We start from the raw sequence: 24,228 nt of genomic DNA on the forward strand, positions 1-24,228 counted from the left end.
TTTTGTTGGGCTTGTACCATTTTTTTGTTTCATTAGTTTGTTGGGTTGTTTTCATGTTTTTACGGGCTAGCCCATTTTTGTTTATTTGTGAGTTTCGATAAATGTTCATTATTTCTCAATAAAGTTTTTTGTTTTTCGGAAACAAAATAACTTAAATTAAATTTAAATTTTAAATTTTAAATTTTAAATTAAATAAGAATAAAAATAAAAAATTAAATTAAATTAAATGAAAAAGGTAATAAAAAATGGTAAAGTGAAAAAATAGAGGTGTAATGAAAAATAAAAAAGAGAGAAATATAACTTTATTTACGCTCAAGGTTTTCCCCAAATTCATCCACTTCTTTATTCTGGGATTCAAACACAGAATCTGGTCATCATCAGGTCAAATTTTATACGGATTACCATCTATTCATCACTCTTATTTATTTTTTATTTTTAGCTTATTGTTGATTGTTGATTATTAATTATTAATCATCTATTCTATATCTATATTAGTAGGTAGTATTAATAATTACTGAATTCAATTATTTTTAATTTCATACATACATACATACATACATACATACATACATACATACATACATACATACATACATACAGACACGCGTTCGCATTTTAATTTCAGATTTAGTGAAACATTAACGCCCAGTTCCCCTGCAGTTGTGAAATCATTGCTGAATTTTGATTCTGTGACTGAAACCCTAAATTTACTAGATCGGTGTGTTTTCAGGTAAGGTTTGCTAAATTGTTTTAAAATTTCTTGTTTTATTAAAAGTACATGCTTCTAGGGTTCGCATTTTATTTGCTTTCAGGGTTTTGTAATTTTAAAATTGAGCTTGTTACATTTCTTCTAATTGTATGAATTTGTAGCATGTAATTGCTGTGTACAGGTAACCCTTGTAGACATGATATTTTGTATTTATTTTTTAATGACCATTAAAAACCCTAACTTCGTACATTTTCGGTCCCCTAGTGATTTTTTGATTTAGGAATTTATAAGTGTGCATCTGAATTTTCTAACTTTATAAATACCTATCAATGAGAAATGCAAGGTTTAACATATTAGGGTTTCATGTTTCAGTTAAATTGCTCATCATAAGAGTCTTCGATTTATGCTTGAATTTGCTTTTTAATTTTGTATTCTAAATGCCAGTTTAAGTTTAAGTCATAATTAAAGTATTCAAGTTAACTTGTATTCCAGATCTTGTTCACGAAGTCCCTACCTTTATGGTGGTTAAGTAATACAGAAGATTTACTAGGTTTACCTTAAAAGGCCCTAACAACGCTAGATCGGTTTTATTATTAGGGTTACTTTAAATGTTCACACGTTATCTTTTTACCATTTGAGGGCAGCCATTATGGCAATTATACAAATTTCGTTATATAATCTTGCCCTTTAACAAAAAACACATACTTTTGGGGCACATTTGTTTAATTCTACGGACTGTTCATTGTAAAAATCTGATCTCAAACACAAAAGTTGAGTTTAATAAGATACTTTTATAAACATGCTTTCTCTTTCATTTTATAGCAACTTATTACTGTTTTTTGTTGGTCAATGAAAAGTAATAATAAAGTTGTTGGTTATGTTACAGAGGATGAGTAGTTTAGCTGAGAGACTTCGTGTTCGATCAGACTCAAGGCCTCGCTATAGTCTGGATGAATCAGATGATGAGTCAGATCTACTCGATAAATCCAAGAAAACCAAGCAATACGAGAAGATTATTAGAGATGATTCGGTACATACAACACATATTGAATATTTATTTACACATGCATTTGCATATATTTAGGTAATATGTACTTTTTTTGAATTATAGAAAGAAGATTCGTGTAACGTGTGTGGTGAATCTGGGAATCTACTCAGTTGTGAAACGTGCACTTACGAATACCATCCTAAGTGCTTACTACCGCCTCTAAAAGCTCCTCTTCCTACTCAATGGAGGTGTCCAAAATGCGTATGTATTAAAATATCAAAAAGATTTTCATTTTATACTTTTATATACTACAATTTCATTTTATTAATGTATTGTACTTGTAGGTTAATCCTCTGAATGATATTGAAAAGATTTTGGACTGTGAAATGCGGCCTACGATTGCTGATGATGGCGATGCATCCAAGCTTGGTTCGAAGCAGATATTTGTAAAACAGTATCTTGTTAAATGGAAAGGACTATCTTATCTCCACTGCACATGGTATATGTTACTGTATTAAACATCATACTTATTCTAATATTTCCTTTTTTGGATGTTTTTAAATTTAAAATCGTCTGTAATATAGGGTGCCAGAAAAGGAGTTTATAAAAGCTTACAAGGAACTGCCTCGTTTAAGGACAAGAGTTAATAATTTTCGCAAGCATATGCCAGTGGGAAACAGCTCAGAAGATGATTTTGTTGCAATTAGGCCAGAATATACAATGGTTGACCGTATTCTTGCTTGCAGGTGAACTTTTTTACAAATTAAATATTAAAATTAAGAATTTTTTTTTAACGGGTACTAAAATTAAGTATGTATTCTGTTGAATTAGGCAAGAAGAAGGTGAGGAGAAGGAATATTTAGTAAAATGGGTAGGTCTTAACTATGATGAATGTTATTGGGAATCAGAGTCAGATATCTCATCATTTCAAAAACAAATTGAAAATTTTAATAGACTTCAGTCTAAACATCGCAAACTAAGGAAACAAAAAAGCAATATTCGTGATGCTGCTGACCTAAAAAAGAAGGCAAAAGAATTTCAGCAATTTGAAAAAAGCCCCGAATTTCTTCCTGGAGGTGTGCAAAGTGTTTCATTTTCGTGATTCTGTTATTATTTTATATAAAGTTTTTAAATTTTGTTAAATGTTTATGGTATAATCGTAGGTGAGCTTCACCCGTATCAGCTTGAAGGATTGAACTTCTTACGTTTTTCTTGGTCCAAACAAACACATGTGATACTTGCAGACGAGATGGGTCTTGGTATGTATTTCTCGATCTTCAAATTTTTTCTAGTTTTTATCAGTGTATGATTGTTTTATTACAGTAAATATTAATTTTCATGTTTAAATCAGGAAAAACCATACAAAGTATTGCCTTTTTAGCTTCTTTATATGAAGAAAATGTGTCCCCACATTTAGTAGTAGCACCACTTTCCACGTTGCGAAATTGGGAGCGTGAATTTGCCACGTGGGCACCTCATATGAACGTCGTAAGTCACACAATCTTTCATGATACTGAACAGTTAGATAGGTTATGTCAGTTTTTTTTTTTTTTTTTTTTTTAAAGAATGAATAAGTTTGGTGCTGCAGGTTATGTATGTTGGAACGCTTGCTGCTCGTAATGTCATAAAAGAATATGAATTTTATTTCCCAAGGTCTTCTAAGAAGGACAAAAAGAAAAAGTCGGGTGAAAGTAAGCAAGATAGGATTAAATTTGATGTACTATTGACATCTTATGAAATGATCAACATAGATAACGGGTCGTTGAAGGCAATAAGCTGGGAAACCATGGTAATTATTTGACTTTTTAAATCAATGTTTAGAGTATTTGCATGTTTGTTTACCGTATTTTTTCTAATTGTGTAGATAGTGGATGAAGGCCATCGTCTTAAGAATAAGGATTCGAAGTTGTTTTCTGCATTGAAACAGTTCGACACTAGACATCGTACATTGTTAACCGGAACCCCTCTTCAGGTTTGTTGTAGTGTAGTGTCATTCATGCTGGTCAAGGTTTGTTTTATGAGATATATTAAGCGTGTTACCTTGGTTTTAATTTTGATATATATTGCTAATGTCTTGTAGAACAATTTGGACGAACTTTTCATGCTTATGCACTTTCTTGATGCTGGGAAGGTTAGTTTTACTGAAACTTTTTAGCACTGACTGTCTGTAACTTTAAAGCATCTCCGATTTCGCCTAAAATTTAAAAGCAATCTTTAATTAGTTAGACTGTTAATAACAATCATAAGCAGAGATTAATAGAAAAATTAAACCATAACAATATGGTATCAGCTTTAAATTTCTCAGTTAGCTCGTTTAAATAAGAGTTTTCTTACGAATTAATTGTTTTTTTGTTGGTTGTATAGAACAATTGCTTTCATAAACATTTGGTGGGGTGAATGGTGTTGCTCCATATTTTTACACCATTTTGGGGTCTTGGTTGGAACTTGGAAATGAAATACATAACATTTTGACACCATTTCAATGTTTGATTACATTGAAAAGGGCTGTATATTAGTTGTTTTTGTGTGCTAATTTTATTACAATATATTGCAGTTTGCAAGTTTGGAGGAGTTTCAGGAAGAGTTCAAGGATATCAATCAAGAGGAGCAGGTTTCAAGGCTCCATACGATGTTGGCCCCACATCTTCTAAGAAGTAAACATCCTGAAAACTTATGCACGTTTTATTTAAGTTGAATTAAACTTGATAATAAAATAATACTAATCTTTTGTGTTTTTTGGGTGATTAAAATTACTAGGAGTGAAGAAAGATGTCATGAAGAAGCTACCTCCTAAAAAGGAGCTCATTTTACGTGTAGAATTAAGTAGCAAGCAGAAAGAATACTACAAGGCAATTCTAACTCGTAATTATCAGTTATTAACTCGCCGGGGTGGTGCTCAGGTGAATTCATAATAATTCATATTCATAATTATAATTATAATTGTGAAATAAATTTATTATTTTTGCTTGACCTAAATTAACATACAATGTTTATTGTTGAATTTCAGATTTCTCTTATTAATGTGGTTATGGAATTGCGTAAGCTCTGTTGTCACCCTTTCATGCTGGAGGGAGTTGAACCGGAAGACACCAATGAGTTTTATAAGTATTCTTTTATCTTTATTTATTTATTTATCTATTTATTATTATTACTGTTATTATTATTATTATTATTATTATTATTATTATTATTATTATTATTATTATTATTTTGTTGGTGATAAGAAACTGTTTATAAGTTGGGCTAAAATTTATCGTTGTGCAGACAATTATTGGAAACTTCTGGGAAATTGCAGCTATTGGACAAAATGATGGTGAGGCTGAAAGAACAAGGGCATAGAGTTTTAATATACACACAATTTCAGCACATGTTGGATTTGCTTGAAGATTATTGCAATAACAAGGTAGGGACTGTAAACAAGTTTGACCTTTTAAAAATTTGAACTTGGTCTGATTTTTATGTGTTTTTCAGAAATGGCTTTACGAACGCATTGATGGAAAAGTTAGTGGTGGAGAAAGACAAGTTCGAATTGATAGGTTCAACGCCCCTAATTCCTCAAGATTTTGCTTTCTGCTATCTACTAGAGCTGGTGGTCTTGGTATAAACCTTGCGACTGCAGACACCGTTATTATTTATGACAGCGATTGGAACCCTCATGCCGATCTACAAGCTATGGCTAGAGCTCATCGTCTTGGACAGAAAAATAAGGTCAGTTATCGTTACACTAGGGTTTGTTCTTTCTGAATTCATAGCATGGGTCATTTTTAGTACACGCTGGCCAGGTTGGTTGACCCAAAACATAAGCGCTATTTTTTGAGTTCTGTATCAATAGTTATTGCATTAGTTACGCCTGCAAGAGTAATATTTGTTTGACCCATTTCCCCTTAAGCTAGTGTGTTTTTTTTATTTGGCCTATTTTACATGTTCCCTTATTAACTAGTTCATTTCTGGTTGACCCGTTTGGCCCGTCCCTCTTTTAGCTAGGTTATTTTCTATTGTCCCGTTTGGCCCGTCCCTCTTTTAGCTAGGTTAATTTATTTATTTTGCCGAATTGACGACGTTAGCTAGTTTCTTGGCCCATTGAAGATTTAGCACAACTTAAATCGATCTGATCCTATGTGAATGGGTTGAAAGTGCCACCCTTAAAGAGGAGGAGGAGGAAGGGGGGGAGAAGGGGAGGGGGGGGGGGGGGGGGGGGGGTGGTGGTGGCGGTTTGCAGCTTAGCTAATGTGATGGAGCTTAAGCTTAACAGTTTGTTAGCTTATATGCTTGAAATGCTCTTTTTCTTTCAAGTTCTGTCTCACTGGGCTCACAAATTGGCTTTTTCACCTTAAAAAAGTTACAAAGCTAAAATTTTGGGAAGAAACTGGCTTTTCACCTCAAATAAGCTAAAAAGTCCTCTTAAGCAGCTAACCCTAACACCCACTTTTTGTATATATTTCTAACATTGTTGTTAAACACCATTTTCAGGTAATGATATTCAGACTCATAACAAGAGGAACAATCGAAGAAAGGATGATGGAGATGACCAAGAAGAAAATGGTGTTAGAGCATTTGGTTGTTGGCAAGCTCAAAAATCAAAACATCAACCAGGTATGTTTTTTACAGCTGGACACCATTTTTTAGATCAAATATATTGCATTGAGAATAAAAAAAATTGTCGGTACACATTTTAGAATGATCTTATTACAATGTAGGAAGAGCTGGATGATATCATTAGATATGGCTCCAAGGAATTATTTGCTGATGAGAATGACGAGGCGATGAAATCAAGACAAATTCATTATGATGATGCCGCTATTGATAGGTAATTTTTGTTGTATTATCAATCAATTATACTTGTGATTTCTGCATATTGGTTTTTACCTTTGTAATTGTTATAATTTGATTGATAGATTACTAAACCGTGATTACACTGAAGATGAAAATGCTACAATGGATGAAGCAGAAGAATCCGGGTTTTTGAAAGCTTTTAAGGTTCTTGTTCCCATTGCAATCTGACATTTATTGGCAAGTATATTACTAGAATAAAGATTGTAATTTTATGATCCACTTATCTTGTTTTATCATTAGGTGGCAAATTTTGAATACATTGAGGAGGTAGAATCAAGAATGGAAGACGACATGGAGCCGTTATCAGAGAACAAAAGTGGAGCAAGTAATCCCGAAAGATCGAGTTATTGGGAAGAACTCTTAAAAGACAGATATGAAGAACACAAAATTGAGGAGTTCAATTCAATGGGTAAAGGAAAAAGAAGTCGTAAACAGGTCGGTCTCCTTTTTGAATTCTCCTTTTAATTCATGCAATTTCATGATTCTAATAAACCAAGTTGAGATCTTTTTTAATGATGTTTTTTTAATGTTCAGATGGTGTCTGTTGAAGATGATGATCTTGCTGGTTTGGAAGATGTAAGTTCTGATGCTGACGATAATTACGAAGCTGAGTTATCTGATGGGGAAAATTCGGGTGGAACAGCGCCTGTGAAAAAGCCTACCAGGAAGAAAACACGTGGTACGTTTTCTGGTTATACTTAACTTTTTGCATAACTTGCAAAGTTTTATTTTATGTTATTATTATATAAAGGTTGAGAACATTTGATGATGGGTTATTTTAATCTCTTTTAACAGTTGACAATGCTGAGCTACTTCCTCTTATGGAAGGTGAAGGGAAAGCCTTCAGAGTACTCGGATTCAATCCAAGTCAACGGGCCCAGTTTGTTCAAATCTTGATGAGGTATATTCTTTTAATTTGATAAACAAAGATAAAATGACAAATATTAAGAGATATAATGAAATGACGTATATACACCTTTTTGATGGTAGTAACTATGTTTGCTGTGTTGCAGATTTGGGGTTGGAGACTTTGATTGGGCTGAATTTACTTCACGCTTGAAGCAGAAGAGTTATGAGGAAATTAAAGCGTAAGAGTTATGCCAGATTCAAAATTCTTTTAATTCCATTACATTTGACGTTTGATTGTTTTAATGGGACTTCTTAAAGATTACCAAGAGTTGTTATAGTTGTGCATCAACGTTATGCACACCGTATTACAATAGTAATATATTTTAAGACTATTAAGCTAAAATGTCCATCCTGATCTGCATTCTGAAATGTGCATTTGGAAGCTTTATGTTTGTGCAAAGGTTTTTGTTAGTAGATTGAAATATTCAAAATGGTTTTTTGGTTTATAATTGACATTATGCAGTTATGGAACTCTTTTCTTGTCGCACATTTCCGAAGATATTACAGATGCAACAACTTTTTCAGGTAAATTTTTGTGGTTAGAACCATAATTAGTTGTCACTCTACTGTATTCCATCATAAAACCTAATCATTTATATGACTTATCTTCATTGCAGATGGTGTGCCGAAAGAAGGGCTAAGAATAGAGGACGTACTTGTCAGGATTGCAGTCTTGCTACTTGTAAGAGATAAAGTAAGTTCCAGCCTTCGACGAACAACAAACTATACAAATTTATGTAGCTAAATGTGTTTTTTGTTGTCTACTTTTCAATTATCTAATCTTTTGTGGGCCCTTATTTTTTACTGCTGCAGGTGAAGTGTAAATCAGAGAGTCCATCTGCACCCCTTTTCACAGACGACATCATTTATCGTTATCCAGGTTTACGAGGTTTAAAATTCTGGAAGGAAGAGCATGATCGCACCCTACTCCGTGCTGTTTTAAAGTAATTTAATTTTTCAATATTAATAAATTATTTTCCATTTGATTCTGTTCTAAAAAAAAAAATAAATATTTTTTTGTAGGCATGGTTATGGAAGATGGCAAGCTATTGTTGACGATAAGGATTTGAGGGTGCAAGAAGTAATTTGTCAAGAGTTGCATCTCCCTGGTGTAAATTTGACCGTCCCTGGTGCATCTCAACCTCAGTTGACCACCCCGGGAAGCGGTGGTGTTGATGGTCAAACCGCAAATTTGGGAGGTACGCAACCGCAAGATACTGCTGCTGCAAATAATGCGTTGTATCACTTTAGAGAGATGCAGAGGAGAGTGGTTGAGTTTGTCAAGAAACGGGTCCTCCTCCTTGAAAAAGGACTTAATGCCGAATATCAAAAAGAATACTTTGTAAGTCGATTGTTACACGTTTTATTTCTTTAAATGTTTGTTACGTTTTTTGCAATGTATTTGAGACCTGTATACCTGTATTCTTTTATTTGCTTATTATCTCAAACGCAAACTACTCAAACTTCACCCAGAATGATCTATTTTTTTGCTTAGAATATCTTATATATTTTCGTTGAGTAGATGGATATTATATTTTATTTGACCTTTTTTTACCACTGCTATTGTATAAAAGATTTACAGAAAAAGCTTTATGGGCAAACCCCCATTTTGACCCCTTGCCAAATGCCAACCCAAATGACCTGCCCATCTTCTCACCTTCGTTTTCATGGGTTCTCTTGTCTGTTATTATTATTTGTTAGTTATTTATTGCTTATTATTGTTATTATTTTTATTTCATTTTCTTATGTTTATTAAGTTCACTGATTTTCCAGGACGTAACGTGTTATCTTCCATTTATTTATGTTTTTGGTTGCTCATTTGGTGATTTGTTAAACATGATAACAGGGTGACGAAAAGCCCAATGAGATTCGAAATGATGATATGGAGACTGAACAGAAGGTTGCAGACAAAATAGCCACAAACCACAATGAAACATCTTCCCAGATGATTGGTCAACTGCCTAAAATTGACATTCTCTGTAAGTGTTTGAATATAGTCATATAAGACAAAACGATAGCAGTAACTACAGTTTATTCCTTGATTTCAATATATCTCTATGTATTTGTATAGCTCCAGAGGATATATCTGTGGCTGCTTGTGATGATAACAAAGATCGTTTGGCAACAGCCCGTCTTTATAACGAGGTAATTAACCACTTCTCTAAATTATCATAACGTTTTATCATTATTTGTTAAACGGGTTTTGTAATCTTTAAATTGTACATTTTTCAGATGTGCAAGGTAGTTGAAGAAAACGCTCTCGATTCGGTTGAGGCGTATTTGTCCAACAAACCCGCGGGTAACAAGATTAAAAAGAATCTTCAACCACTAGAAGCTATACATCAAGAATTAACCAAAATCCTCACTGAAAATGAGAAGAAAAGCAATGGTGATGTGGCAACTTCAAGTACAGCTCATCATGAAGCCAGTCTAGCAAATGGTACTACAAGTGCTGACGTGGAAATGGAAGATGTATTGCCTGATGGACAAGATAAGTCAAGTGTGGAAAGGCAAGGAGATGATGTCATTGTTTTGGAGTAGGACACTATTGTTATAAATTCTTGTTAGACTTTCAAAAAGATATGAAGTTTTATACAAAAGTGGGGTTAGATCTCCTTCAGCCATGATTTCAGTTTACTAATCAAAGTTTATTACGAGGATTAGGTGTTTAAGATTGTGTAAGCTGTTGATTCACCAAGGAAACACCAATGTTGTTGATTTGAATAGTTGACTTTGTTGTTGACCATAGGAACTAAAATATTTTGGCTCCATTATTATTATTGTTATATTTGGAGTTTATTATTATGTTGAACGTTATAAATTTCCAGTTTTTTGGTGCTTGGAAAAGTTAATATGCATTAATCTGATTTGTTTTAGGTTTTTAATGTGAATAATCGAGCTTATGCTTTTAACTTATAGTTTATTAATATGCAGTTATGTTTTGTTCTAAAATACTATACTAAAAAGCTTAACTAGTTGAAAATTGAAAGTCAAACTTTTTCTGGAGTTAGTTTAAAGTTAGATCTGGCATCATTATTAAAAGTTTATGAAGTGTAAACTAAGAAATGTTGGTCAGTCTTATTTTAATAATAACAAGCATTATTCGCTGGTGGAATAAAGGTAAAAGGAAGAATAAAAAAGATACTAGTATTTGATTTTTTATTGTTTTGCAAAGATAAAAACTGGAAAAATTGTTCAATATGCAAACGACATGCCGAGTTACATGGTATTTCAGAATGCTATGTAGCATCGATGATATGTATTTGACCACTGAAAAATTATCCATTTAAGTGGAAAAGACATCCAACGATAATGCTAGATGATGTTGATCGTATGATAAGTGGAATGACACGCTTACTTTGATTCGATGGGTTTGTATAACAATATCAATGTTCTAAACCAAACAGATTTACGCAGTGCTTTACTAGAAGATAGAGCTCCAGAGGTAAGGTATATTGTATTAATGTGAACGGAGTTGTGTTCAATAAAATAATTTTACTTCGCGGATGGAATTTATTAGGAGAGGGCAAAGCGTCGTTGTCTTATAAACGTCTGGTTGAGCTAAAATAAATATAAAATACTAAAGGTTCCGTGAAGCTGCAACAAATGATGCATAATGAGCATTTTGTGTTCTTGAAGGTCGTTTGGTAATATTGAAAGTTCTTCGAGACCATACTCTATCAACAAAATATGCCGAAATATTTACGTTTATGTTATTCTACACATTATGATCACCGAAGTTAACAGGTACAATTTATTCTCACTTGAAGAAAAATATCTCGCATACTCTCATAACATGCCGCAATATTTGTGAAAGGAGAGGGTTGACTCTCGTGAACATATACAATTTGGAGTATTTTTCATAACAACAAACTTTCAACTTTTACTTGGATCAGATGTGGCAGGCCTTGATTCTATTTCTGGGCCTAAGATGGATCATGAAGTTTGTTTCATGATGGCCAATATCTGCGATCAAAAGGGAACATGAGGTGATTTTGGGTTGGATTCGGGTCCAAACCGACCAGCTTCTATTTATGCGGGAGGGCCGACGTCCAAGGTTGGACTTGTATCCGTTGATGGGCCTCTTTGTAAGAAGATTAAATATGGTTCTTTTGCGATTGATGATGTCGATTTGGTGAATCTAGATTCGACAATTGACAAAGATGTTAAATTCAGGGATATTATTAAAAAAAATGCCCACTGTTAATTTGAAGTCAAATGTCCTTTCTAAGGATCTAGTCGAAGGGGCTAATGACGTTTCAAATGATTTATCGGAGCCGAATGATGATAACATTACGTTTGCGATTAGATTGGATCGATTGAAAAGGGAGAAAAAGGAAAAGAAGAAAGAATTGTTGGCAAAAAGTAAGGAAGATTTGTACGTTGAAAGGCCTAAACCAATTTTGTTTGGTCGTAGTGGAAGGTGTTATTGTGATTGCGAAGTCCCCTCGTGTGACGGATATTGTAAAGCGTGATATGTTATGAATAAAGATGTTTCAAGATGTTTACTTAGTGAAGCTAACCCAAAGTCAAGAAAGAAAGGGAGGCTTCCTCTTCGGGTGCTTACAAGCTTAATGATAACTTTGGTGACGTGAATTACGGGGACACAATTCAAAACTTGTTCATGGGTTATCAATATGGAAGAGAAGGCGGCTCATCGAAAATCGGGAGAGGTAATATGTCCGTGGAGGCTTTTGCGGCATTAGATAATATGATGAAACGTTTGGCCGAGGTGATGGATCTACTAATGGTTTATCTTACAGGATTGAGAATCGGTCTGGGAAGAATTTTTTGAAAGAGACGGTCAATGGAATATTAAAAAGGGCGGGTACCCGAGGTTGATTGTTGCGATCCGTCTTGTGTATTCTTCGGTTGGTCTAGTTCATTGTATTTTCGTGTAACTTTTGGTTTTGGTTTTCTTAGTTTCTTTGTAAGGTTTTTTTGGGATGTTAGGGATACTCATTTTTATTTAGATGCTGCTTTCTAAGTGTGAGCTTTCCCGTTTTCCCTGTCCTTCTGTATTCCTTGTTGAGAGGTTTTCCTTTGGAAAATGACCTCAGTTTTATATAACTTTTCGTTATTTCACCAAAAAAAAAAAAAAAAAAACCCTCGAGTTTAACAATTAATTTAGGACCGACTGGGATGGCAATGAGCGGGAAAAACCCGTGACCCGCGGGTACCAGTGGGCGTGACGGGGATATTTATAAAAAAAATGTACCCGCGGGCACGGGGCGGGTAAAATTTTGTACCCGTTGGCGTGTCACAAGCGAGTCGCGGGTGTCTCATACCCATCGCGGGTAAAATCCGGCCCGTCAATTCGTAAGTTTGAGCTACTTGCGGGTATATCCGTTTACCCGCATACATATACTTAATTATATACTATATAATTTAATTTTTTAATGTATTTTCATAATTATTCACGGGTTTACCCATGAGTAATGGGTATCTGCAATTAAAAATTAGTTAAAATGCACATTTTATAAACCCGCGTGTCGCGGGTACGGGTAGAAAAATTCACCTATATTAACGGGTAAACAAGTACTCGCGGGTAAAGAAAAAATGGATATCAAGTATCCCTGCCCGTTGCCCGAGTTGACATCCGTTAATGAATTATACATACACGAAAAGGTTATACACACGGAGTACTTTTTTTTGCTCGTCCAAATAAGATGGTTTCGTCTATAATCATCTGTCGGTCAATCACAATTCCAAACAATTAAACTAAAACAGCATTTCATTTCATTTCATTTCATTTATATCATTCAATAAAATTACTCTACTTCTATTTCTCCTACATATGGATCCACCAACCTCTTGGGACTCCCTGCGAAAACAGGTACTCTATCTTTTTATACTTAAATTTCTTGTCAATTTTGTGTTTTTAATTGTTAAATTTCACTTTTTTACAACTGGGTCTTTGCTGTTTTGTGGATTTATCTCACCTTTACTTGGAAAATGCTGAATTTGAGATCAAAATCAAGATTTTTATTGCTACTAGATTATTATCTTGTTTACTTTGTGTTTTTGATTTTTCAATGTTTTTACAAATGGGTGTTTGTTGTATCATTGATTTATCCCACCTTTACTTGAAAAATTGTTGACTTTGAGATTGTAATATGATATTAGGATTGGATCTAGATTAGGATCAAGTCTATTGGACTTGAATATGTTTGAAATGGCTTTATTGGATCAAGGGATTTAGGTGCTAGTTTGTGTGCATACTAAAATTAAAAGCTTCAAGAAGTTGTAACGTTATTGATTCAAGTAATTTCAGATTTGGAATTAGACAATTACTATTACAGTTACTTGATGTTTAAGTGCATTTTCAGTAATTGTATTTGAACTTGTGTTTAAATGTAAGATTTAAATTCAAGATAGTTAGGTCATTTTACATTTGTGTGGTGGTTAGTTTTGTTATTGCCATTTTTTTTATGACCCAAATGTAGTTAATTTGACCATAATTAATCAGAATATAATTGGTTCAACTAAAGTCTGAAAAAACACTGATTATCGGTAATTGAAATGGTTAGTTTATAAGTTTGTTTGAGTATTAGAATGCAAACGCCCCCTTAGATTTGATATATCTTTATGCGTGTGTAGGCAAGGAATCTTGAAGCGCAGTTAGATGACCAGATGCATTTGTATCGTAAATTAGTCTCAACAAAAGTTGACGATGGTAACGAGCATGACCTTGGATCGGGGATAGAACAATTACTGAAACAACTAGATAATGTAATTTCCCAAATGCAAGCGTTGGTGTCTTCAGGTGGATCGGAAATATTTTCTCATACTTTGACTCGTCATCAAGAAATTCATCGTGATCTAAGTCAGGTATCTTCTTTTCATATGGCTCATTGCTCGTTTCATTCGTAAGTGTACCAACCTTTCTACAATATTTAAACTTGTTAGCATCGTTAGGTGTACAAATGCTGGAATCTAAGTATATGTGGATATCAGCTACAAGTAATTGGTTGATTGAGGTGTAGAAATGATTTTGTACTAGTTAGATCACTTAATATTCAGTATAACAAGAATGTAATGCGATATTGCGATGTTTTAATGATTTTCAGCTCAATGCTTCATTTTTGGAAACTACTCCAATTGTTCAATTAACCAATAATATGGACTTCCAATTAAGCAATAATCTGGATTTTATTAAGTTTGTTGTATTTTTGGGAGAAAATTGTAGTGATCTTTTATTGTTATTGCTTCATCTTTTGGGCCATTTATATTATATCTTATCTTATAAATTAAAAATTAGGAAGAAATGGATTCAAGAGGTGCAACACTTGCATGCTTCTTTGACTGTCGTATATTTCTATAAAAGCTTTGTTCCTTTTTATCTTTGTATTTTACAACTCATTTTTCATAATTGAAACTTTTAATTCATACAATTCACATTCTAAATGGATGAGTACGTATGTTTGCCACATCCAAAACGTTAGTATTTTTTAGATGCTGAACTTACGCAGGCTAAAGTCATATGCTTTCTTGATTTGTAGGCGCTATACAAGTTCATTAGGAATCATTTATTGATCAAAACATCTTATGACCTTTGTCTGATTGCAGTGAAAAACACACATTTTCCAATATTCTTCTTATATTTTGTTATTGTAGGAGTTCAATCGACTTCGATCTAGCCTTAGAGCGAAGAGAGAGCATGCATCACTACTCGAGGATTTCAGGGAGTTTGACAGAACAAGATTAGATCTTGAAGATGGCGGTGCATCTCAAGAACAGTCTCTTCTTAAAGAACGTGCTACTCTCATCAGAAGTACGGGCCAGGTCTGTAACTGGATCCTTCTCTTTGTATAATCATCTCGTGAGTGTTACTTGGATCATCTATAACGTTTAGTTATATTTGACGTCAACCATATCCAAACAAGACACTAATTTGGTGCAAATATTTTTGGCGTAACACTATTCAATTAGTTCAGTTCACCATTTTACACCAAATTTTAGTGTAATGATTCCCTACACCAAATTTGTAAGCCTGACACTAATTAAATTATCTACATAGAAAGGTAAAGTTATCAATCTCGATAAGATCCTTTTGGAGCCAGTGAGTTTTGTTTTAACATTCTTCATTATATATTGATTTGTAATTATTGCTGATAAGTTAAGTGATTAGGCCATGTTTGATTTTGACTTAACTGGCTTAATAGATTGAAACTTAATATAGAGAGTCATTAAGTGCAGTTTGTTTTTGACTTATTAAATAAGACGCGTCTTAATGAATGAAATTCAAATAGATGTGAATTTACATCTAGTTCAGTTTATAATTTATTAGTAACTGCTCGTTTAATTACTCATATAGAGGACTAATTTGGTAATTTTAATTTTTCATACGGTTATTCAGCACATAAAACGAACAATTATTATTTATCAATCACTTATTTCTCACATACATCTTATTCATTCAGACAATTGAACTCGATAAGAAAAAAAAGGCCTATAATGATAAGTCTTTGATATTAATATTTTCTTAGTTTTATGTGTAAGATGGTTCCTTAAACCAATTATTGTGTAATTCCAAAGTACCTAGTATATGAAGAAGATGAAAAAAATTGATGATACATTGGAATTGAAATATAATATGTGTTTTAAAAGGATTAAATTTTTACTCTAATATCGTGTGAATATTTTGGTGTAAACTGGAGATGCTTTTAAATGGTGCAAATCTGTGAATAAATGAAGATATCGTATACATTTTTGGTTCTATAATTCTATATTGACCCCCAAAAAAGTGTTAAAAAAACGCTATAAGTGAATTGAATTAAATTGAATTCTTAGAGATCAAATGATGTACTAATCATATCATGTGGATTGCAGATGGATGGTGTAATATCACAAGCACAAGAAACATTAGGTACCCTTATGTTTCAACGTTCAACATTTGGCGGCATCAATTCAAAGCTTACCAATGTCAGCAGCCGTCTACCAACAGTAAGTAAAGCATCTTAAAACTAATTTTATTTCACTTAAACCATGAATGAAGTACATTTACTCATTGGTTTAACAGGTGAATAGTATTCTATCAGCGATAAAGAAGAAAAAATCAATGGACACAATCATTCTTTCATTAGTCGCCTCAGTATGCACTTTTTTAATCTTGATTTACTGGATAACAAAGTAAAAAAGGTATCTTCAGGAATTTGTTGAAGTTGAGGTACCATGTATGTATAACTCAATGACTCAGATAGTTATTATTATTATATAGGTATATTGCATAAGTATATGTATCTCCCATTCTTTTTGAGGACTCCGTGTGACGTAAATGTAGTTGAATCGACATTTTTTGCAGTTATATGATCAGTGTCTCCAAACATTCTTAAGTTGTCCCCATTTTGTTGGTGTCGTTTTCATGATAGCTAGATATCTTTTAGGTCCTCATATATGAGAAAAAGAATGTACAAGTAATGTTTTAAGTTACAACTGTATTAAGCATATTTTCAATACTATACAATTTTTCAAAATTATACTCCACAAATATGTTAATCCAACTTTATAAGATTTTTAACGAGGGGCGGAAATATGTAGGGGAGGGGGGTATCTGTTCCATGTGGCTTTGTAATTTTTAGTGCAACAATTTTGGATTTTTCATTTTTTATTCTCAAAAGTCTATATTTTGACCTCTAAGACTCCATTTTTTGCTCAATAACCTTCATATTTTACTAAAAAATTTATATTTTGTTCAAAAATTTTCATATTTTGCCTAAAAATCTCTATATTTTGCACAAAATACATATCTACATTTTTAAAAAAGGTTTTTCGTCCCCGGTAGAAAAATTTCCTGCTTCTGCCACTGTTTGTAATGTAGAAGTGTCAAGACTGTTTGATAGTGTACTATTTATAAGGAGTATATGATATGTTACTTCCATATCTAAAGAAGAATGTCACTTATGTGTGGGAAAAACAGAGAAACAAATCGGGTCGGGGATATCCAATTGGGTCAGGAGAAATTCAAAGCAGTAGCACGTGTGATGTCACGCATTCTGAAAGCATAAGATGGATCGCATGAATTCTTGATTATACAAGTTTATATTACTGGTAATTAAACAAATGTAAGGTATTCAAAACTGATTCTGTCGATGTCATTTCTAACAGAATTTGTAATTGCAATGTCAATCCTTTAAAATTTTAAACATTACCTGTCATATACTATATCGCTTTCCAAGTGAAAAAAGTGATTTAACAATGACTGATACTTCTATCTTCTATCTATAGTTCTATACAATGATTAATGATGATGATTTATTATACAACTATAGATATTAACGATACAACCAACTTATTATACATATATATACCGTTTAAATATTCTATACATGTATATGTTTAAAAAAAGAATTTTACTAATATATTAGAGTTTCTTGTCATATATAAAAAAAATCTAGATTAGATTATTATGATATCAAATACTATTTCTAAGCACTAAATTCAAGCATAAATATCTTATTTAGGTGATTAATAGTAGTGTATGGATAGTTATTACTAGAGTACAAACATAATATGCATGTCTAAACTTCTTAAAGATAACCCCACTTCAATCTTTCTGGCGTTTGTGTAATACCAACACCTCACAAGAATTTACCTGCAAACGCCAAATTACAGACGTTTATATGGCGCTTGTCATGTCATTTCACGGTGGTTTTGTATACAAATGTTGTGTTATCCATATTTTATGTCAATGATTTGGGAGACAGTCAGAGCATCATTCTCAACATCAACAGAAAAGCGCACCTGAAAAAGACAAATTCATCTAAAAAAATTGGATAAGACATGAGCTCTAAAATCAATAGTTGGTAATCCTTCGGTCGTGTATTCCCGAATAATGCAGTTTTAGATGCTTCAATTGTCGATTTCAGCATATTTGTACGAAGAAGTCTTTCTTTTTCTAAAAGCATAAGTAGTAATCAATTTTTGACTAGGGTTCACTCAAGTAGTCATAATCTTATGTGGATTTTGTCTACGTATCAAACCCCTGTCAGCTTACAAAGCACAAACCATCAAGGTAAAGATAGAACGCATCTACATCTAAGAGTTGTTCATCTCATATTGCACAAACCATCAGGTTGTCATTTTGGTTAACTTCTCTTTATAGTATCACTCCTATATCTAGTTAAATGACTACATTTGGAGTAGTAACTGTAAGCCTCGATAACATACCAAGTGCAACAAAACGACGACAATTGGAGTAGTAAGGCTCACACTTTTTTTAGACGAAGGGAGTAACTCAATATAAAGCTTAATATCTAAAAAAAGAAAAAGCGAAAATTAATCCATGTACGTAAAAGAGCAAGACCACATCACATATCAAAGGAATAGACACAAATACTTGAGATTACATCAACGGATCGATCATCTCACTATCCATAACTTAAATAAAAACTAGAATGATTCCTAAATGACACTAAATCAACAAAATGAAAGATAGTTCAAGTGTATCACTTTTAATCACCCAGAAACAATGTTTCCATGTACGAACTCATAGAGAATGATCCCTCAATTCCCCTAATCCCGCTACACTTAAAGCATTTTGAAGAGGGTTCATAAATATCAACGGATGCTACATTATCTTTTCGATAATACTGTAGCCTCTCCAATATAGCTTCACCATTGTAACTAAATGCCATTGTCTTTACACAATCATAGGTTGTGTTTATAGTGAATAACCTTTTAAACGATTTTGTAGTACCACCCTCCATCATCCATACGTCATAATCATGTTTGGCAATGTTGTAATCGTGAGGAAGCAAAACAAGAGACTCCTTGTACTTAGACAAGTCCATGTATTTGTAACGCGCAATACTCTTAGGAAGATGTATAATTCCAAACTCTTCGTTTGTCACATCAAATGAAATAACTACCCAAAGTGCATCATCCGTATTAAAAGCACACCAATAGATAAATTCTCCTACACATTCATTCGACGATGAAAGTTGTAACGATTTACAGAGTACATTGCTTATTTTGCTAATTGATTGATTTTTCCAACACCGCATATTGCTCTGGATACATGGATTTCTCCACAACCTTGACATAGTGGTAAAAACGTCAATTGTCCAATTTTGCGTTTCCAACGGTTTTTGAGGAAATGAAATCATTACAAGCTTAGGTTCTCTAGTTTTGGGACAAACTCCAAATCCGAAAACATTTTTATACTGGTGGTCAGTTAGCACATCATCATGAGGTAACTTAAACTCAAACGATTTTCTAATCGAAGGATTCCAAATAACGGCATACCGATAACCGTAAAAACACAACAAACCTTGAGAGCTACCTACAAGTGATGATCCGGACATATTTTTAACAGAATTTGGAATAACGGCAGAGATGTCAGAAACATGTTCTGGAAATGTATCATCATTGACAACTGAAACACATTTCAGCCCACCCTCTCCGGTATCTTCATACATTATAAATAGGTGAGATTGAGTTGGACGAAGGTTGTAATCTGAAACAAAATGAGAGCTATCGATCAATGATTTCCATGGTTTGGAGACACTCCTGAACCGCATCAATGATTTTACCGGAAACCTTTGCATGATTTCTGTAACGACCCGGAAATTTCCGACCAAATTTAAACCTTAATCTCTATACGTTTCCGACACGATAAGCAAAAATCTTAATGTTGAGTCTAGAAAGTTTGAATTATATATTTGAATAATCGGTTACCCTTTGACTATGCCTGACGATTCACGAACAACTATGTAAACATACATGTATGTGTGTATAAATGCGTATATTAGATATAAACGATTTCAAATATAATTGTCAATGTTATCAAAAGTATTTCATATATAATTTTATACTTTAAGTTTAATTATCTAAGCTATATAATCAATTATCTAATTAGTATTTAAAACCTAATTGTATATATAGTTATATATAGTTATATATATAAATCTATATATGAATTTTATTTATAAATATGATTATATTGTAATATATAAATTATTCAATGAATATCATCATATAATGTCTTATATAATTATTAAATATTTACATGGTTAATGAATTTTAATTAATATGATTGCAAGAAGAATATAGTTACTATAATAATATTATTATTATTACTTCGTTATTGTTATAATATTTATGTTAATATTAATATCATTATTATGAATATTATTATTTGAATATAATATGTATATATAAGATTTGATACAGTTAATTTGTCTTATTATTATTAATATTCCTAATAAAAGTATTATTATAAAAATTATCATCTATTATAATTAAAATTATATCATCATTAAAAATATAATTTTGTCAGTTTATTTTTAACATAAATAATATTAGTATTTGTAATATTATTAGCATTATTTTTATACTAACAGCATATTTATAATTAGGATATTTATTATTTATTTATTTTAAAAATTAAATATGATATATAAGCGTTTGATATTTATCACTGTCTCAATCAGTTTAATTTTTTTTCTTTTCTCTTCTTATCCTATATACCCGTGATATTTGGATATTAATTGATGATTACTGTTTTGATTAGTTGTCATTTTTTTATATATATAAACATACACAAGTATCCTGAATTAGGGAGATAGGAAATCATCTTCACCACAACCGAACACTACCTCTCTATCTTCTTCGTCTTCAAGAAACCACCTTCTCCATTATTTTTATTCGGGTACCATCATCTGTCACCCTTATCCTCCCTTCACCTTCGTAACCTTAATCTTCAGGAACCACTTCACCTTCCTTTAGCCACCACCACTGTAAAATACAACCCACAAAAACCTGCAACAAGTATTTCGATTAATACTATTTCGGTATTTTTTTTTTCTTTTGGATCCAGCATCACAACTTCAACAACCGATCACCACCATAACCAATATCATTTCATTATCACTGTTACTGTTTCGCACCACCAAATAAGACCTCACACCCATCTTTATCCCCATGATCTTTCGGTTACCAAATACATCACAAAACCATCAAAGAACAACCCAAAAACCGTCACTACAATCCTTGTAACTTCTATTGTTTTTCTTCTATTTTCGGGTCATCATCTTCTCCGTATTACAATCCTATTGTTGAACAGCCACCTGCAAATTTCTTTATATTCATGTTCTATATTCGAAAACCAAAACTCACAAGCCAACCGTTTCTACTGCTACATATGAGTTTCTATTTCTTTTTCTGATCAACCGTCGCTACCCTAACCATCTCTCTTCACTCTCTCTATTTATCCTTCTTGTTTTCAATTGGAGTTCGAACCCAAACCGAAAATATTTTAGTCTGGTTATGAGAACTATTCCGATGACTTTTGATATTGTTCGAACTATCTGAGTTTTTAAAAAAAAAAAAAAAGATATGAAACCGATTGCAAGCTGTGTTTGGGTCCCTAACACGACACCCACTTGTTCTATAAATTGAAACCGTAAAGTTTGGTGATGATGTATGATTTCGATAATTATTGATGATAATAATACAGACGACCCCACTTGCCTTCTAAAAGGAACCGATATATATGTATATATATCACTAATTTAGTTGAGATGTAAAACGGGCCATTTAATTTGTCAAACAGGCCATTTAATTCGTAACAGGGCTTGGGTTATTGATGATGGGCCGTAAAAGGCTCTTGGGCCAAGATCTAGTGTTGAATCAGTAAGGAACCAAATAGATACGGGTTATAAGGAAATAAGAGGGTTTTAATACAGAAAAACAGGTATGGACGATTGGTTAAGGGTGTTAGGGTGTGAGCAGGAGGTCTTGAGTTCGAGCCTTGCAATGGCTATTTTTTTAGAATTCGATTATAAGGTAGTTCACCAATATTATTATTATTATTATTATTATTATTATTTTTATTTTTATTATTATTATTATTATTATTATTATTATTATTATTATTATTATTATTATTATTATTATTATTATTATCATTATTATTATTATTATTATTATTATTATTACTAAATATTCATTAATATTATTATTATTATTGTTATCTATATCAAAATCAATAAATGTAGTTTCATTAAAATTTTATAATTATTAGTATTATCCTTATGTTAACAAACCATTAATATTATTATTATTAATATTATTATGAGTATATAATTACTAAAATCTTATCATAAATATCACTAACAGTAAAATTTATATTTTACAGATATTGTTATAAATATTATTATTAACATTAATTATTATTATTCTTAACAAAAGTTAATATTTTTGTATACGAAATGAATATATGAAACTTATATATACTATTAATATAAAAAAATATATATATATAATTAATAATTTTATATGAATATTTGTTCGATTACAATCATGTATATTAATAAACATACAAATTATATAGGTTCGTGAATCCGAGGTTAACCTTATACGTGTTCAGTGATGTTATATGTATTTTTACTACAAAATACAGTATGGTGAGTATATAGTCCCTTTTTTTTAACTTTAAATATTTTGGGATGAGAATACATGCATTTTATGATTTACGTTATGGACACAAGTGACTAAAATTACATTCTACGTTGAGTTGTACCACTGCATATCTCCCTATAACTTGGTAACTACTATTTACAAGCGGTATTGTAAACGCGAATCCTGTTGATAGATCTATCGGGCCTGACAACCCCAACCGGACTGGACGACCAGTATTCAACGGTTGCACAGTACTTCATTTCGGTGACTACACTTGGTTCGGTGTAGTAAGATTTCATAATAAAGGGAATATGCGACGTTGATTAAATGTTAAGTATGGTTATCAAGTGCTCAACAACTTAGAATATTTTTATTAAAATGATTATATATATGAAATCTTGTGGTCCATAGTTATAACGCTGCTAGCATCAAACCTATATATCTCACCAACTTTATGTTGACGTTTTAAAGCATGTTATTCTCAGGTACGAATTAAGTCTTCCGCTGTGCATTTGCTCATGTTAAGGACATTACTTGGGGTCGATCATCGCAATGAGACCAGATTGATGATTTCGTCCAGGTGGATTAGGACGGGTTGTTAAAGTTGGTATCAGAGCGGTGGTCTTAGCGAACCAGGTCTTGCATTAGTGTGTCTGACTAGTAGTTGTTAAGATACATTAATGAGTCTGGACTTTGACCGCGTCAACATGTCAAAAGTTTTGCTTATCTTATCTAGTTGGAAATCATCTACTTATCATCCTTAGGGAATTGCCTGCTTATTATTCTTAAGTCTAGACACGTCTTACTGCATTTAGTGCATCGATAGTGTATAGACAAAATTCATATCCTAGTGTATGTGTTACTGCAGACATTGCCTGTTGCATTTCAAAGATTCTCCGTAATTTACGGGATTTTGGTATTATATATACATATGTAAATTATGTATTGAAGGGTATCAAATCTAACTTCTATAATCTATTCCAAATCAAAAATTCATTTTCCCCGATTATACAAGATGGATTCCGCATCTAGTTCGAATTCCTCGAATTTCGATAGCTATGTCGATATGGATTTTCATTCGAGCTCCGAAGGCAGCGTCACCGGAATGGATCAACCAATTTTCCATAATCTATTTTGGATGAATTGGGGATGGGTTCGTAATATACTAAATCACTGGAGACAAGAAGAAGGTGATCCATTCCATCCACCAAATTGCCCTCTTGGCGATGAACCTGAAGCACTTACCGGCGAACCTGTTCGAGAAACCATTTTCTCTCTCATTTCTAGAGTATCTCGTCACGATTATATACTATCCCATATTTCGGATCTTGTTCATTCACTCACTCCAACCGCCAATCATCCTGGTGTACTAACAGAAGTTAACGAA

The 24,228-nt window shown here is 32.6% G+C and overlaps 3 protein-coding genes across 5 annotated transcripts; 2 read left to right on the plus strand and 1 right to left on the minus strand.

The window, feature by feature from the left end:
• Window positions 1-298: 298 nt before the first annotated feature.
• LOC139844444 (CHD3-type chromatin-remodeling factor PICKLE-like) lies at window positions 299-10,220 on the plus strand. Of its 2 annotated transcripts, XM_071834666.1 has the most exons (31): window positions 299-381; window positions 661-730; window positions 1,596-1,739; window positions 1,821-1,958; window positions 2,042-2,196; window positions 2,282-2,443; window positions 2,529-2,773; window positions 2,861-2,956; window positions 3,049-3,185; window positions 3,286-3,486; window positions 3,562-3,669; window positions 3,778-3,828; window positions 4,252-4,351; window positions 4,455-4,597; window positions 4,705-4,802; window positions 4,962-5,100; window positions 5,169-5,405; window positions 6,168-6,290; window positions 6,395-6,504; window positions 6,593-6,674; window positions 6,771-6,965; window positions 7,065-7,209; window positions 7,326-7,431; window positions 7,544-7,618; window positions 7,903-7,964; window positions 8,057-8,133; window positions 8,253-8,383; window positions 8,463-8,781; window positions 9,286-9,418; window positions 9,511-9,584; window positions 9,672-10,220. In XM_071834666.1, the coding sequence occupies exons 3-31, from the start codon at window positions 1,599-1,601 to the stop codon at window positions 9,978-9,980; spliced, it is 4,092 nt and encodes a 1,363-aa protein (XP_071690767.1). In that variant the 5' UTR covers window positions 299-381; window positions 661-730; window positions 1,596-1,598; the 3' UTR covers window positions 9,981-10,220. The 2 variants fall into 2 exon arrangements, with proteins under 2 accessions (XP_071690767.1, XP_071690768.1); XM_071834667.1 differs by lacking the exon at window positions 661-730 and having other exon boundaries at window positions 304-381.
• A 2,961-nt stretch (window positions 10,221-13,181) lies between these two features.
• On the plus strand, window positions 13,182-17,445 carry LOC139844445 (Golgi SNAP receptor complex member 1-1-like). 2 transcript variants are annotated; one of them, XM_071834669.1, is made up of 6 exons: window positions 13,182-13,275; window positions 14,040-14,270; window positions 15,057-15,224; window positions 16,272-16,385; window positions 16,462-16,580; window positions 17,359-17,445. In XM_071834669.1, the coding sequence occupies exons 1-5, from the start codon at window positions 13,237-13,239 to the stop codon at window positions 16,573-16,575; spliced, it is 666 nt and encodes a 221-aa protein (XP_071690770.1). In that variant the 5' UTR covers window positions 13,182-13,236; the 3' UTR covers window positions 16,576-16,580; window positions 17,359-17,445. The 2 variants fall into 2 exon arrangements, with proteins under 2 accessions (XP_071690770.1, XP_071690769.1); XM_071834668.1 differs by lacking the exon at window positions 17,359-17,445 and having other exon boundaries at window positions 16,462-16,734.
• Window positions 17,446-18,110: 665 nt separating this feature from the next.
• LOC139842236 (putative F-box protein At1g47730) lies at window positions 18,111-19,960 on the minus strand. The gene is made up of 3 exons (XM_071832403.1): window positions 18,901-19,960; window positions 18,609-18,694; window positions 18,111-18,182 (listed from the first exon to the last, which is right to left on the minus strand). The coding sequence occupies exons 1-3, from the start codon at window positions 19,958-19,960 to the stop codon at window positions 18,111-18,113; spliced, it is 1,218 nt and encodes a 405-aa protein (XP_071688504.1).
• Between the last annotated feature and the right edge of the window lie 4,268 nt (window positions 19,961-24,228).

The sequence above is a fragment of the Rutidosis leptorrhynchoides genome, chromosome 4 (genome assembly GCF_046630445.1).
Source record: "Rutidosis leptorrhynchoides isolate AG116_Rl617_1_P2 chromosome 4, CSIRO_AGI_Rlap_v1, whole genome shotgun sequence".
In the NCBI taxonomy this organism is placed as follows: Eukaryota; Viridiplantae; Streptophyta; class Magnoliopsida; order Asterales; family Asteraceae; genus Rutidosis; species Rutidosis leptorrhynchoides.

Coding starts and splice junctions, on each gene's coding strand:
- LOC139844444 (XM_071834666.1), top strand. CDS start 1,599: ATGAGTAGTTTAGCTGAGAGACTTCGTGTTCGATCAGACTCAAGGCCT. Junction 3,829..4,251: donor ACTTTCTTGATGCTGGGAAG/GTTAGTTTTACT, acceptor AATATATTGCAG/TTTGCAAGTTTGGAGGAGTT. Junction 4,598..4,704: donor CTCGCCGGGGTGGTGCTCAG/GTGAATTCATAA, acceptor GTTGAATTTCAG/ATTTCTCTTATTAATGTGGT.
- LOC139844445 (XM_071834669.1), top strand. CDS start 13,237: ATGGATCCACCAACCTCTTGGGACTCCCTGCGAAAACAG. Junction 14,271..15,056: donor TTCATCGTGATCTAAGTCAG/GTATCTTCTTTT, acceptor TTGTTATTGTAG/GAGTTCAATCGACTTCGATC. Junction 15,225..16,271: donor TCATCAGAAGTACGGGCCAG/GTCTGTAACTGG, acceptor TGTGGATTGCAG/ATGGATGGTGTAATATCACA.
- LOC139842236 (XM_071832403.1), bottom strand. CDS start 19,960: ATGCGGTTCAGGAGTGTCTCCAAACCATGGAAATCATTGATCGATAGC. Junction 18,695..18,900: donor CATGGAAACATTGTTTCTGG/GTGATTAAAAGT, acceptor TTCTTTTTTTAG/ATATTAAGCTTTATATTGAG. Junction 18,183..18,608: donor TCGTCGTTTTGTTGCACTTG/GTATGTTATCGA, acceptor TGTCTTTTTCAG/GTGCGCTTTTCTGTTGATGT.